General features: G+C 45.0%; 1 protein-coding gene across 7 annotated transcripts in view; it reads right to left on the bottom strand.

The window, feature by feature from the left end:
* Positions 1-6,145, bottom strand: part of POU2F1 (POU class 2 homeobox 1) — a 141,048-nt gene extending 134,903 nt beyond the window's left edge. For 4 of the 7 annotated variants that reach the window (XM_075593603.1, XM_075593605.1, XM_075593610.1 and 1 more), the window contains exon 1: positions 6,061-6,144. In XM_075593603.1, the coding sequence (XP_075449718.1) occupies positions 6,061-6,130 (70 nt within the window). In that variant the 5' untranslated portion in view covers positions 6,131-6,144. Of the gene's footprint in view, positions 1-6,060 lie in introns of all 7 variants that reach the window. The other 3 variants (XM_075593606.1, XM_075593608.1, XM_075593607.1) reach the window with 2 other exon arrangements.
* Positions 6,146-14,366: the final 8,221 nt, after the last annotated feature.

Here is a 14,366-nt window from a genome sequence, read left to right as displayed (position 1 = left end):
TATAAAACGTGGTGAGTGCGTCTGCAGAACATGAAGGAGTATAACAGCGAGGCTTGGAGTCGGTGTGGCACATAGTGCAGGTGAGAGGTGTGCGCTGGGGAGCACATGGGCTGGATGTGAAACATAAACATGGCAGGGAGGGGGGAGTGGCTGTGATTAAAGGGCCCAATTACTAAACATGAGAGGCGGGGGATCGCGGCGCCATTACAATAATGGAAACCTCCCCTGCATGAGCCATTATTTAAATGAGAGCAGCCATCGGGCCGGGGCGCAGCAGCAGGATGGGGCCGGGGCACCCTCCCGGGGGCTGCGGGGTAATGGCACATCTCATACCGAGCTGCCCCTTTCTTTAGGGCTGTTATATATTAGCCTTGCAGCCTGGAAGTGGTGTCCGCATTACTAAACAATGAGCTGCACGTCCCACGGAGGTCCGGAAATACACAGCCCCCGTATAAATTCACCCCCTATAGAATATACAAAGCCCCCATGATCCCCGGTGCTACCTATTTTGGGACCACTGATAATGCCGGCTATCCCCACAAAGACTCGCATTGAAAGCCATGTGTTGCATTATGTACGGTACCCCGAGATTTACCCCCCCCCCTTCCCCCCAATAGCATGTGCTATGTCCTATGCCTAATACCAGTCACACCCTTTAGGAAGGCACTGCAAGGGTTAAACATTGACGCACTCATGTAACACATGCCACTGATAGAAGTCACTTATGACTGACCATATACCACCAACTGCAGTCTTTAAAGTCCTGCATTGAATGCCCCTCTGGGACTGAACGTGTTAATGCGCCGTGCCACACAGCTATTACGGACACAAACACCCAGATAAGTGACACATGGCGATTCTGAGCGGTAATAGTATTAATGGGATGGATGTGATGTGGGATGGTGTGATATGGGATGGGTGTGATGTGGGAGGGAGGCAGGTATGATAGTTTCCCTGAAGTCTGGGAGGCTGCTGGTTCTGGGAAAGACTGGACCTGCCTTCCAATGAGTCACCATTTATCAGATTCCCCACTCCAAATGCATTGTCCAATACAGTAACCCCTCCTGTGCTAGTTCCCCACGCTACCAAAAGCACACATTGTTATCCTTGCTGCAGAACCCCATCTTTCTGGGACCCAACATTAACAGCCTTCTCTCCTTGGTCCCATGTACAGCACCTCACAGGATACAAGGCTGCTCTAAAAAGCAAATCACAATTGCCATCCTGCAAAAGCAACATTAACTGAATAACATAAGTAGTGCAAACATAGAAAAAAGACTTTAAAAAAAAAAACTAAAAATAAATAATAAAACAATGGGGGGGGGGGTGTATATTTGTTTTTAAATTATTATTTTAGTTCCATTGAAGCACTTTTGGTACACAAGGGAAACAAAATGCATTGATCAATTTAAACCTATTCTGCCAAAAGGAACCTACAAACCCGATAGATGAATCTGGGAGTGAAGGTGTTAAACACAAAGTGCGGTACTGCGGGACACTTTCGCCCCACCACACGCCTTCTCTAATGTGTGGATTAAAGAGGCCCCTTTTCTTCATACTACTAAAGATTCACAATGTGTGGATTAGAGAGGAACCTTTCCTCCAGATTGCTAAACATTCACATTGCTTTTACATGAGTGCATGCAACACAGTGTTAGACCAATGAAATTTTAATATGGAGCAAAGTACAATTTACATTTTACTTAATAAAGCACATGTCACAAAAAAAGCACATTGACCAGGTTGAATATAAATGTGTCATGCCTTAATATCTGTTTGTTTTCTTTACATTTTACGGAGCCACGGGCTGTGCTTTTGCTGTAATATGCAGTACACGGATTTATTTTTGTATGGCGGTTCAGTAAAATGTAATGTGCTGCATAATACAGAAAAAGCACAGCTCCATATTTCAGACAGAACAATATCTAAATGGAAGTGTGTGGTTTTAAAACTGCGTGTACAGTATTATATTTTCTATGTAGTCATTTTGCTATCGTACGATACATATAAACCATTTCCTCTAGTACCAATGCAACCATCAAAAGTGTGCACTAGCCAGAAGCTTTAAATTAAAAAAAAAATCACAGCAAATGATGTCCCTTTTAACAGACACAGCAGTGGCCTCTTTTTAATTATTGTCTGTCAGACTTCACCAAACAAAGAAAAAAGCCAGCCTATTATTTTGTTAATATCAAGTGCAATATGAGTTCCAAGGTTATTACTACAAAATGACCAATGTGACATCCATTATCATTAGGGGCAGACATTCGACAAAGAGTTTGAATCTGTCTGAAATATAGCAACTGATAATCCAATCGTTAGCATCCCCACTCCTGTGCTCATCTGCAACATATTGCTAGCTTCTCCAGCGCTTAAAACCTCACATCTTGGCGCTTTGCAGGTAGATAATACTAATCGGCTCCCAGAGTCTGACATTTTTCTTTTAGGGTCTCATGAATTTTTTTTTTTTAAAAAAGCCGCGTGTGGTTCTCAAGGATACAATCCCAATCACCACAGCCGGGTATACTGGAGAAAACCTTATAATTGTGTTACAATACCATACTAACATGTACAACATTCAACGATAACCGTGACAGCCGGGAAAGGACCGTTACCGCTAGAGAATCCCAAATTCATTCATTTCAGACATCTTGTGATTTCCCCCAAACGTATGAATGTACTTTACAATATTGAACATCATTGCATTGATGCGCAAGTCCAGCATACTATTTATAAATACATTTTTTAAAACAGTTATGCTTTTGGTATTGTTAACAGTGAGCTTCCTTGTAAAATGTGTATAATGTTATATACTGAATTTATATAAACATTATCCAGTGACTAGGGATTACATTTAAATGTTGTTTGGTCCACAGATCGATCGTGTACAGAAATGTTGAAATCTCTAACTGTGCTTATTTTTTCATTCCCAAACAGTGTCTTTCCTTAACTGAAATGGTCAGTCAGTCATACTTGCAGGAGAACAGATGAAACGCACACCTCTTTATAATTGCATTATAGGGTATTTTCATAAGGTTTAAGTAGACAAAACAGTTAGGTAAAGTCAACTAGAAACAAGCTTAGGCCTATTTCATTGATGATTTCATGTATATTATAGGGGATCTACATCAAGACTGTGAAAAAATAGCAATAAAAAGGGGATCGCGTGGACTTAAAAAAATTAAAATAATATAATACACACACTGAAAAATATCATTATTTTCCATTAAGTAGAAATAAAGCCAAATCCATCTTTTTAGTAGGATTTGCATTATCTATTGTAACCAAAAATACCAATGTTTACTTATCTTAAGCGTGTAAACGCAAAGAAAAAAAAATAAGCCCTTAACCAGGGGTACCCAACTTCAGCCCTCAAGGGCCATTCAGGTTTACAGGATATCCCTGCTTCAGCACAGGTGGCAAATACTGAGCCACTGATTGAGCCCCTTGTGCTGAAGCAGGGATATCCTGAAAAACCGACCCGTTGGTGGCCCTCGAGAACTGGAGTTAGCCACCTCTGCCCTTAAAGTAACCAATTCCTTTGTCAAGTCAGGTGAAAAACAGCCTGCTAAGAAACTGTCAATCTTAACAAAGGGAGACCCCCAAGATTACATTGGCAGGAGGGGCCGCTCTGAACAGCAATGCATCCCAAGTCCACTAGCAGGAAAGGGCTTAACAGACAAAAGCCTCATATCTCTATTTCACAACGGAATATGTTATCACATTCCGCAAAAAATTTTTTATAAAGTCGCGAGATAGAGATATTTATCACAATTTTCATGGTGGAGTTAATAAGCGGCAACAAATCACAGTCCAACCATTATTGTGTTGTTCATTGCCAAGAAATAAAAAATACACAGCCCTTCCTCCGCTTGGAGAAAAGAAAAATATACAACAAACTGGTACAATGTGCCCTCTGACCCTTTTCTTCCCAGAAAAATACACCCCCTTTGTCCCCGTGATTCCACATCACAATAAGGGATCTACTAATTACACCAGTCATCTCCAGAGGTAGAAAGGGCTGGGAACGCACCAAAGGCCCTGAAATGTGGTTTTTGCCTTTACAGGTTGCTACACGCTCTTCCACAAATGTCATCCATGCGGCTAAGCTTTGTTGTAATGTGCTGGTTGCTGCAACTGGGAACGCCCCACAAGGAGGGAAAAAAAAAAAAAAAAGAGAAACAGGGCCACTTTAGGTGATTTCAAAATTAAAACTACTTGAATACATTTACGCTCAGCCCTCCTAAGGGCAGAAACACCCACCCCTCAAAACCAAACACCTCCAGATAGCCCAGACAAGCCCCCCCTCAAAGACTAGTGCACCTTCTAACTGAAATCCAGCCGCTTTGGGGTTTTCCAGGAGGCTGCTGGTCCCTTTAAAAGTATGCTAAACCCAGGAGCACGGAAATGAATATGTAAAATAAGAAATACAAGGGGGTGGAAATCGGGTTTCCCACAACACGCTGGGAATAAGGCATGATACAGAATTTGCTATCGCTTTTAAACAAGCAAATATCGTAGGATTCCCCTTTTAAATCCTTTTTTCCTACGGATTTTGAATATATTCCTTTAGGCTCCTATTTCTCCCTCAAATATTTTGTTAAGTGCTTGTACACTGTTGGTGCTATATACATCACATTATACATACATGAAGTTAGTAGGCGATACCCATCAATATGCACATTAACCCCTTCATGCAAAAGGCTTTTAAATTGTATTACTTTTTTCCAATTTAGGTGCACTAAAGGAGATTGGTTATCCCTATATATGTATTACTTTTGCAGACTTAACAGTGCAACCGCTTGAGAACAACCAAACTCCTGCAGTGCCTTACGACGAGCCAAAATATTTATCAAAACCCCACTGTTGTCGCCACAAAGGTTGACAACTCCCCAAGCGGGGAATTTCTCAATCCACGTTTAATAATTTTCCAATATATATTCATGGGGGTTTTTTTTGTGTATGTCCCAGTCTCTTATGACATTGCCCAGCATAACATGCTTCAGAACAATAATAATTCTAAAGTCGCCACGCGACAGGGTTTAAAAGGTTAAAAATGCAGCCCCTTCTCTTTTTATTATTATTATTAATACTCCCCCCACCCCGTCTCTCTTTCCCCCTCCCTTTGTATTCCTACCTAGGGAATGATCCCATTCCCTCTCTCTATTTAAAAAATAAACGACAGTAACATTATAAACAAGGGGAAATATTACAAAATCCCACCGTAAGGCGCTCCGAAGAAAACTCACATTTTTTACCTCCCCATGTATAAAATAAAAAATGTTATATTTATAGTGTGTGCACCGCAGTTAATCTCCCATTGTACTGCGCTGCAGCCTATGTGGGTGCCTTCCACATAAACAACTCCAATGATAACATTAATAATAACGATAATAACAAGAGAGGGGCAGAGACTGCACTATCCTGTGTGGGATAATACATTAATATTTAAAAATGGCTTCATTGTCCAAACAGGCTGCTAAGAGTGAGGAGATAAATAAAAAGGAGGCAATAAATAGTGTAATACCCCCCCCCCCCCTCATCCCCCCCAGTACCAGTCTCCCCTGCATAGCGCGGTATATGAGGGGTGTATGTGTGGGTTTTACTCCTCACCTCTCCCCTAACACACAGGCGTATTATTGTTACCCCCTTTGCTCCCCCTCCATAGCGCGGTATATAAGGGGTGTATGTGCAGCTCTTACTCCGCACAGGCTTATTATTATTATTGTTGTTGTTACCCCCTTCCTCCCCCCAGTACCAGGGTCTCCCGTGCATAGCGCGGTATACAAGGGGTGTGTGTGGGGGGGGGGGTTTATCCCTCACCTCTCCCCTGACTCACAGCCTTCTTTATTGTTACCCCCTCCCCCCCCCTTGCATAGCGCGGTATATGAGGGGTGTATGTGCGGCTCTTACTCCTTACACACAGCCTTGTTATTATTATTACCCCCCTTTCTTCCCTCCCCCCCGCGTTAATTATAATAATCCGGAGTACTAATACATTATGCTAATGCGGGCCTGTGCGTGTATGAATATGAATATGTAAAGCGCGGTAATGATTACCTGCTGCTGCCGCTGCCCCCGCCGCCGCCGCTGCGCTCCCATCCTGGCTCGCTGCGCCTCCGTCCGCCATTTTGAATATTTTAACGCAAATCGCCCGGCCGATAAGCCCCGCCCCCTCTTCCCTCTGCCTGATACACACGCTTTTTTTTTTTTTTTTATAACAGTGCTTTATTCATAACGGGCAATACGAACACTTTCCCACTCCCCTTGTGTGTGCGCTCCACCCACCAGCGGGGATTGGGTGTCACACACAGAAGCAGCCGTGGGTTAGTGGCAGGTGCCTCGGCTCGTGCGCTCGGGCGCTCGCGTTACGTCACCGGCGGCCGCGCGCTTCCAACGGTTTTTTTTTAATGTTATATATATACTGTACCTGACCGTTGGAAGGGATGCGCGGGGGGGCTACTTTGTTGTTGCGCATGCGCGGTTTGGGTGCACTCAAGAGGCAGAGGGGGGAGGAGGGCAGGTTACACAGGAGCTGTATGGGCAGGAACATGTTAAGATTATAATAGCGAGGGGGCAGGTTACGCAGGAGCTGTATGGGCAGGAACATGTTAATATTATAGAGAGAAGGGGCAGTATGGGCAGGAACATGTTAATATTATAGAGGGGCAGGTTATACAGGGGCAGTATGGGCAGAAACATGTTAATATAATAGAGAGAAGGGGCAGTATGGGCAGGAACATGTTAATATTATAGAGGGGCAGGTTACACAGGAGCAGTATGGGCAGTAACATGTTAATATAATAGAGAGAAGGGGCAGTATGGGCAGGAACATGTTAATATAATAGAGAGAAGGGGCAGTATGGGCAGGAACATGTTAATATAATAGAGAGAAGGGGCAGTATGGGCAGGAACATGTAAATATTATAGAGGGGCAGGTTATAAAGGAGCAGTATGGGCAGGAACATGTTAATATAGAGGGAGGAGGCAGGTTACATAGGAGCAGTATGGGCAGGAACATGTTAATATTATAATATAGAGGGTGGGTAGGTTATACAGGAGCCGTGTGGGCAGGAACATGTTAATATTATAATATAGAGGGTGGGCAGGTTATACAGGAGCAATATGGGCAGAAATATATTATCTTTATTATTCATGTATTTGTGCAGGATTAGTGGTGTGAGGATACAGAGAAGAATATATCCCAAACTGGTTAATTTCTGACAAAGGTGTCCCTGCCTCGGAGAGCTTACAATCTAAACTGTGCATTGGTAAACATACAAATACATGTACACTACTGTTTGCATGTTTATTTTATTTGTATTCATTATCGACGGCACCGCATGCATCACATCGGGAGATGGGAGTTCCTGCCCTGCAGTTTCATATTTTGCACGTATATAAATCCTCCAATAATTTCCTGTTGTGGGAAGAGATTGATATAATAAGTCAGGGTTTGTTTAGTCCTGTGCAAGTTGCTTTCTAACGTATATTGCAGTTTCCATTTAAGTGAGAGCAGTCCAACCTTTTTCTACCCTTTTCATTTTTTCTAAAACTGCAGTGACCCTGTGGCCAAATCACTGCCTTTCAAGTGGGTTTTCATTTCTGTAGAGTTTATCATTTTATCTCTGCTTTGGGTACCAAAAATTAGGTTGTAAGGTTTATGAGACAGGAACTGAAAATACAGTTAGGTCCGGAAATAATTGGACACTGATACAAGTTTTGTTATTTTGGCTGTGTACCAAAATAAATTCAAATTACAGTTAAATAATGAATATGGGGTTAAAGGGCAGTCTATCAGTCTATCCAAATTGGAGGAAGGGTTTAGGAATTACATCTATTTAATATGTAGCCCCCTCTTTTTCAAGGGACCAAAAGTAATTGGACAATTGACTCAAAAGCTGTTTCATGGACAGGTGTGGGCTATTCCTTCGTTATTTCATCATCAATTAAGCAAGTAAAAGGTCTGGAGTTGATTCCAGGTGTGGCATTGGCATTTGGAAGCTGTTGCTGTGAACCCACAACATGCGGTCAAAGGAGCTCTCAATGCAAGTGAAACAGGGCATCCTTAGGCTGCAAAAAAAAGAAAATCCATCAGAGAGATAGCAGGAACATTAGGAGTGGCCAAATCAACAGTTTGGAACATTCTGGGGAAAAAAGCGCACTGGTGAGCCCTGCAACACAAAAAGGCCTGGACGTCCACGAAAGATAACAGTGGTGGATGATCGTAGGATCCTTTCCATGGTAAAGAAAAACCCCTTCACAACATCCAGCCAAGTGAAGAACACTCTCCAGGAGGTAAGCATATCATTATCCATGTCTACCATAAAGAGAAGACTTCACGAGAGCAAATACAGAGGGTTCACCACAAGGTGCAAACCATTCATAAGCCTCAAGAAAGAAAGGCCAGATTAGACTTTGCCAAACAATATCTAAAAAAGCCAGCCCAGTTCTGGAACAGCATTCTTTGGACAGATGAAACTAAGATCAACCTGTACCAGAATGATGGGAAGAAAAAAGTATGGAGAAGACTTGGAACGGCTCATGATCCGAAGCATACCACATCATCTGTAAAACACGGTGGAGGCTGTGTGATGGCATGGGCATGCATGGCTTACAATGGCACTGGGTCACTAGTGTTTATTGATGATGTGACAGAAGACAGAAGCACCCGGATGAATTCTGAAGTGTATAGGGATATATTATCTGCTCAGATTCAGCCAAATTCTGCGAAGTTGATTGGACGGCGCTTCACTTTACAGATGGACAATGACCCAAAACATACCCCGAAAGCAACCCAGGAGTTTTTTAAGGCAAAGAAGTGGAATATTCTGCAATGGCCGAGTCAATCACCTGATCTCAACCCGATCGAGCATGCATTTCATTTGCTGAAGACAAAACTTAAGGCAGAAAGACCCACGAACAAACAACAAGTGAAGACAGCTGCAGTAAAGATAAAAGCATCACAAAGGAGGAAACTCAGCGTTTGGTGATGTCCGTGCGTTCCAGACTTCAAGCAGTCATTGCCTGCAAAGGATTCTCGACAAAGTATTAAAAATGAACATTTTGTTTATGATTGTGTTAATTTGTCCAATTACATTTGAGCCCCTGAAATAAGGGGACTGTGTATGAAAATGGTTGCAATTCCTAAACGTTTCATACGATATTTTTGTTCAAACCCTTGAATTAAAGCTGAAAGTCTGCACTTCTATTGCATCTCGGTTGTTTCATTTCAAATCCATTGTGGTGGCGTACAGAGCCAAAATTCTGAAAATTGTGTCAGTGTCCAATTATTTCCGGACCTAACTGTATGTGTAGCCCCGGGTTCCCCTTGGGGCATATGTGGGGCTCCTGCCACCTTCCAGCGCCTGATGGAGAAAACTATTGGTGACATGAACCCACAGGAGTGTTTTGGTATACTTGGACGACATTGTCTTTGGAAAGACCTTGGAAGAGCACGAAGAACGGCTGCTTAAGGTGCTGGGCCGTCTTGGTAAAGAAGGGCTGAAGCTGTCACTCGACAAGTGTCGGTTCTGTCACACCTCGGTGACCTATGTGGGACACATCGTGTCTGCCAAAGGAATTGCCATGGATCCGGCCAAAGTGGAAGCGGTCTTGAACTGGCCTCGTCCTGAGAATGTCATGGAGCTACGATCATTCCTTGGTTTCTGTGGATACTACCGTCGGTTTGTGGAGGGATATTCCAGCAGGGCCAAGCCCCTCAACAACCTCTTGAAGATATATCACGAAGACACGGGGAGAAAGGCCACCTCGGCCCATTAGCCGTTCGGCGATAAGTGGACGACCGAGTGTGAACGGGCCTTTCGGAGCTTTAAGAAAAGCCCGACAGAAGCACCGGTTCTTGCTGATCCAGAACAGCCCTACGTTCTGCACGTGGACGCCAGTCTCAATGGACTAGGTGCCATCCTACACCAGAAACACCCAGAGGGCCTTTGGCCCGTGGCCTATGTCAGCCGCTGTCTGACCCCCAGTGAACAAAAAATACCCCATGCACAAGCTAGAGTTTCTCTCAAAGGGGCAATCGTGGACAAACTCCATGATTACCTCTATGGAGTCACTTTCGAAGTAAGGACAGACAATCCACTCACATCTTGACAACCGCCAAGCTGGATCCGGTCACCGATGGCTAGCAGCGCTATCCAATTACAACTTCACCCTGAAGTATAAACTGGGCCCCTTGAACATTTTGGCCGATGCCCTATCCCGACGACCAGGACTAAGTGCTACTCCAGATGAGCAATGGGAGGAGATTCCGGGACCAGGGATGCGAGCTATGTGCAGCACCGCTGCCATTATCGATGACCGAGTGGCCTTTTCAGAACTATAGGTTGCTGACTCTGAGAATGCCAGTCACAGGCTATTCCCGCCGCTTACTGCAATCCAAAAGGGATGAATATAACTCACGACAAAGTAATACGGTGGAAAGATCTGGTGTACTACCAAATAAGAGATCCTGTAATCTGCATAATTCGGCAAGCTGTTCAAAGGAAGAACCCGGCACTCCTGAAACGTGCCCATAGAGACATGGTTGCTTTGTTGATGTGGGAGGCGGACAAGTTCAAAATCGACAACTGCTTACTCTATCGGGTGGTGCTATACCACAACCACCCGGATAGAAGGCAATTGGTCCTACCTCGGAACTTGCAGCATATGGTGTTGAAATTCTTACATGACGAGCATGGACATCACGGCGCGGATAAGACCTTTGGGTTTGTCCAAGACCGATTCTTTTGGCTAAAGATGCGAGAAGTGGTGGAACAACATTGCCGCCGATGTTCCCGGTGTATCCAACGCAAGACCTTGCCCACCCGAGCAGCGCTCATGGACCATCTGAAAAATTCCGGCCCAATGGACTTAGTGTGCATGAACTTCCTATACATTGAGTGTGATACCAGAGGAATATGCCAAGTGTTGGTCATCACGGACCATTACACACGGTATGCCCAGGCCTTCCCCACTAAATACCAAAAAGCCATTACAGTGGCAAAAATCCTGTGGGAGAAGTACTTTGTACACTACGGTCTCCCAAACCATCTTCACTCTGATCAGGGCCGGGATTTCGAGAGCACTCTGGGAATTGCTCAAAATGCTGAACATTGCTAAATCCCGGATGACTCCGTATCATCCTGGAGACTCTTTGCCTAAACGGTTCAACAGGACACTGTTGGACATGTTAGGAACGCTGAAGGGTGCTCAGAAGACTGAATGGAGCCGACACGTGGAGGCCTTAGTACACGCGTACAACTGTACCCGCCACGAGTCAACTGGAATCTCCCCATACTTCCTGATGTTTGGGCGAGAAGCAAGACTGCCAGTAAATGTACACCTTGGGGTTTCGACGGATGGGATACACAATGCTACCCATTTTAAATATGTGCAAAGACTTCAGGCCAATCTACAACAGGCTTACCAACAAGCTGAGAAGTCCGCCGCTAAACTTAATGCTGACAATAAAAGGCGCTACAATCATAATGTCAAACATCGGGAGCTTCGTCCTGGGGACACTGTGTTGCTCCGCAATATGCAAGTCCCGGGAAAACGTAAGCTAGCTGACTGATGGAGGGATGGTGTTTACGAATTAGAGTCACAGATGCCGGGCCTCCCGGTCTATCGTATCAAAGACACTGAAGGCCGGGTAAAGTTCTGGCACCGCAATTATCTCCCCATTCCACAAGTGGGGGATGAGGAAGCAGAAATACTGGCTACCCCGCTGAACGGTGAGCCTGATCTATCAGAGATTGGTCAATCGACTGTAAATAATAATACCAACTCTATACCCCTGAAGACTCTGAAGATCCTATGGAAGGACCCTCTCAAAGGGACGTGCAACTTCAAGGGGCATCTCCCGGAGGAGCTACGGGTAATGGGCCCCATAGACAAACCTTTACTAAGGGGGCTCCAATGAGTCAGCCTTTGGATCCACAAAGCTTGTGCTTTGTATCCCAAAGAGACTGTTCAGAGACATTACTCCCCTCAAGGGAAGAGGCTGAGCCTCAGGACTATGCGTATTCCTCCCCCGAGGGAGGTGCTGAAGAACAGCTCCGAAGGAGCCAAAGATACAGGCATCCCCCAACAAGGATGACCTATGATCAAATTGGGGCACCCCACTATGAGGCTCAGCAGTGGTCTCAGAGCAAAATACAATTGGTAATTGTGATGCTCACTGAATTGTGTAACACCGTTTAAAGTCGATTCAAGGTGATAAGTTGTATTAGTGAATGCATTTTTATTATATAACTTATGTATATAGTTACACTGTTGTGTTACACTGTTCCCATGTTCCCAAGCTGGGACATTGAGATTTTACCAGGGGGAGTGTGTAGCCCCAGGTTCCCCTTGGGCTCAGAGTGGCCCCTTACCTCCACTATGTGCAGGGAGCGTTGCGGGGACGTGCGGCGGCCAGTGGCGGAGTGCACATGCTCCGATGAGTGCTGCTACTGTGGGGAAGGTTGCGGGCAAGTGCGGGCGGCGACTGCATCGCTGAGGACTCCCGGCAGCTCTTGGAAAGGGCGCCGCCATCTTTGGCCAGCTCGCGCATGCGCAAATGAGCGGCGGCGGCCATTACCTGTTGCGCAGTGGCAAGCGAGCGAGCCCCGACCTATGAGAGAAGATTATTGGCAGGGACTACAAGTCCCATGAGCCTTAGGGAGGCAACACATGACGCCAGGAAGCCAATAGGGTTGCTACATCCCCTGCTCTCTGAGATTTTTTGATACATTTTGCGTGCTGGAGACACAGTCAGTCGGTGCCAGGAGAGGATAGGGGAAGGAGGTGCAGAGGGCAAGTAGACTCTGCACTAGGCTAGTAAACCCCCCTAGGCCCCAGATAGGCCCTGAGACACTCTTTAGCTTGTGGCTGCTATAGGGACAGGCCCCAGGATAGGGAACCTGCCACATTAGAGCTGCATAGCAAGTGAAGGACACAGCAGACGCTGCAGATCATGAGAGAGAGAGAGGTTTGGGACCAGGCCTACTGTGGTCGAGGGAGAGACTGTCTTCAGGGTGGGATCGCCTCTGACGGACAATAACTCCAGCGGAGTCCAGGACGTCGCGGAGGAGATCGTGGATCTGCGGATCCCTTTCAAAGTAGTCTGCGGCCTGGGTGCAGGAGCACCCGGCAGGTACCTTCCACCAAAGTGCACCAACAGTTTTCTCACAGTACTGGCGCTGATCACGCCTAGAGGGGTGGGCTCCTTTTGGGGACACTTGGTGAGTTGAGTGACCAAGGGTGTTATCACGATACGGTGGACACGGTGTGGGGTTACACGGTGGTCGGACAAGGCCCTGCAAGGTGTGTGGGCAGTTGTATTATTATTAACTACATTAGAGCGTTTAGAGTTATTTATGTACAGTAAAGCCTATTTCATTTTACATGTGTATTTTTGAGTTGTGTCCTGTGAGGGGCTCCTCCCACTCTGTTGGGATCCCTCTCAGGTGGAGGCATTGCACCAAGAGCATTGTCAGTGTTTCACCCCAGGCTCCCAGTAGCGGAGGCTTAGGCTCCTGCGAGCCAAACGGGTGTAATACAGCATTAGTAGCTTCTGTGTTCAGGGGGAAACAGTGCTACATATACATACACCTGTGCTGAAGCAGGGATATCCTGAAACCCTGACTTGTTGGTGACCTTTGAAGACTGGAGTTGGCCACCCCTTATTAGAGTGTGCCCAATCTATTGAAATCAATGGGCGTTTTCGTGAGATAGTTCCCCCGATCAGCACTATTTCAGTTTCATGAATAACCCCTTTAGTATTAGTCATGTTTAATGGGTACTACCATTATATTGGTCTGACGCAAGTCTGTCATTTAAACGCGTCAGAGGTGTTCTCTGTGATGTGCAGCATTCAAGTTTAATAAAAGCTGATTTTATTCATCCCTTTGGCTGAGTTCCAATTGCAGTGACCACCTACAAACCACATCTTTTGTCATTTAAACATAGGCTGAATACTTGAAGAAGAAACCTTTGCATTTTCAAAGTTCACTATAACTTAATTTCTGAAGACTCCTAATGTTGTTCCCCGAAACAGTATCATAAACTACAACTAATCTGCATTTTTATTTATTTTTTAATTTACATTTTCCATGATTAACAAAGAGAGGCTCAGGAGGGTTTTTGCTATCTTTATTATCGTTTGTTAATAAGATTGTCAGTCCACAAAAAGTAGAGGTGAATTGTTTTTTGATTTGTCCATTGTTTGTAAAGTAATTGTGAAACCATCATCAAACAGATAAACATAAGTACAGGCATACCCCGCATTAACGTACGCAATGGGTCCAATATGTATGTAAAGCGAAAATGTACTTAAAGTGAAGCACTACCTTTTTTCTCCGGTCCGCGCTCGGCTTCCA

This window comes from Ascaphus truei, chromosome 3 (assembly GCF_040206685.1).
Source record: "Ascaphus truei isolate aAscTru1 chromosome 3, aAscTru1.hap1, whole genome shotgun sequence".
In the NCBI taxonomy this organism is placed as follows: domain Eukaryota; kingdom Metazoa; phylum Chordata; class Amphibia; order Anura; family Ascaphidae; genus Ascaphus; species Ascaphus truei.
The sequence above is the reverse complement of the archived record's forward strand: the minus strand, read 5'-3'. Positions and strand labels throughout refer to the sequence as shown.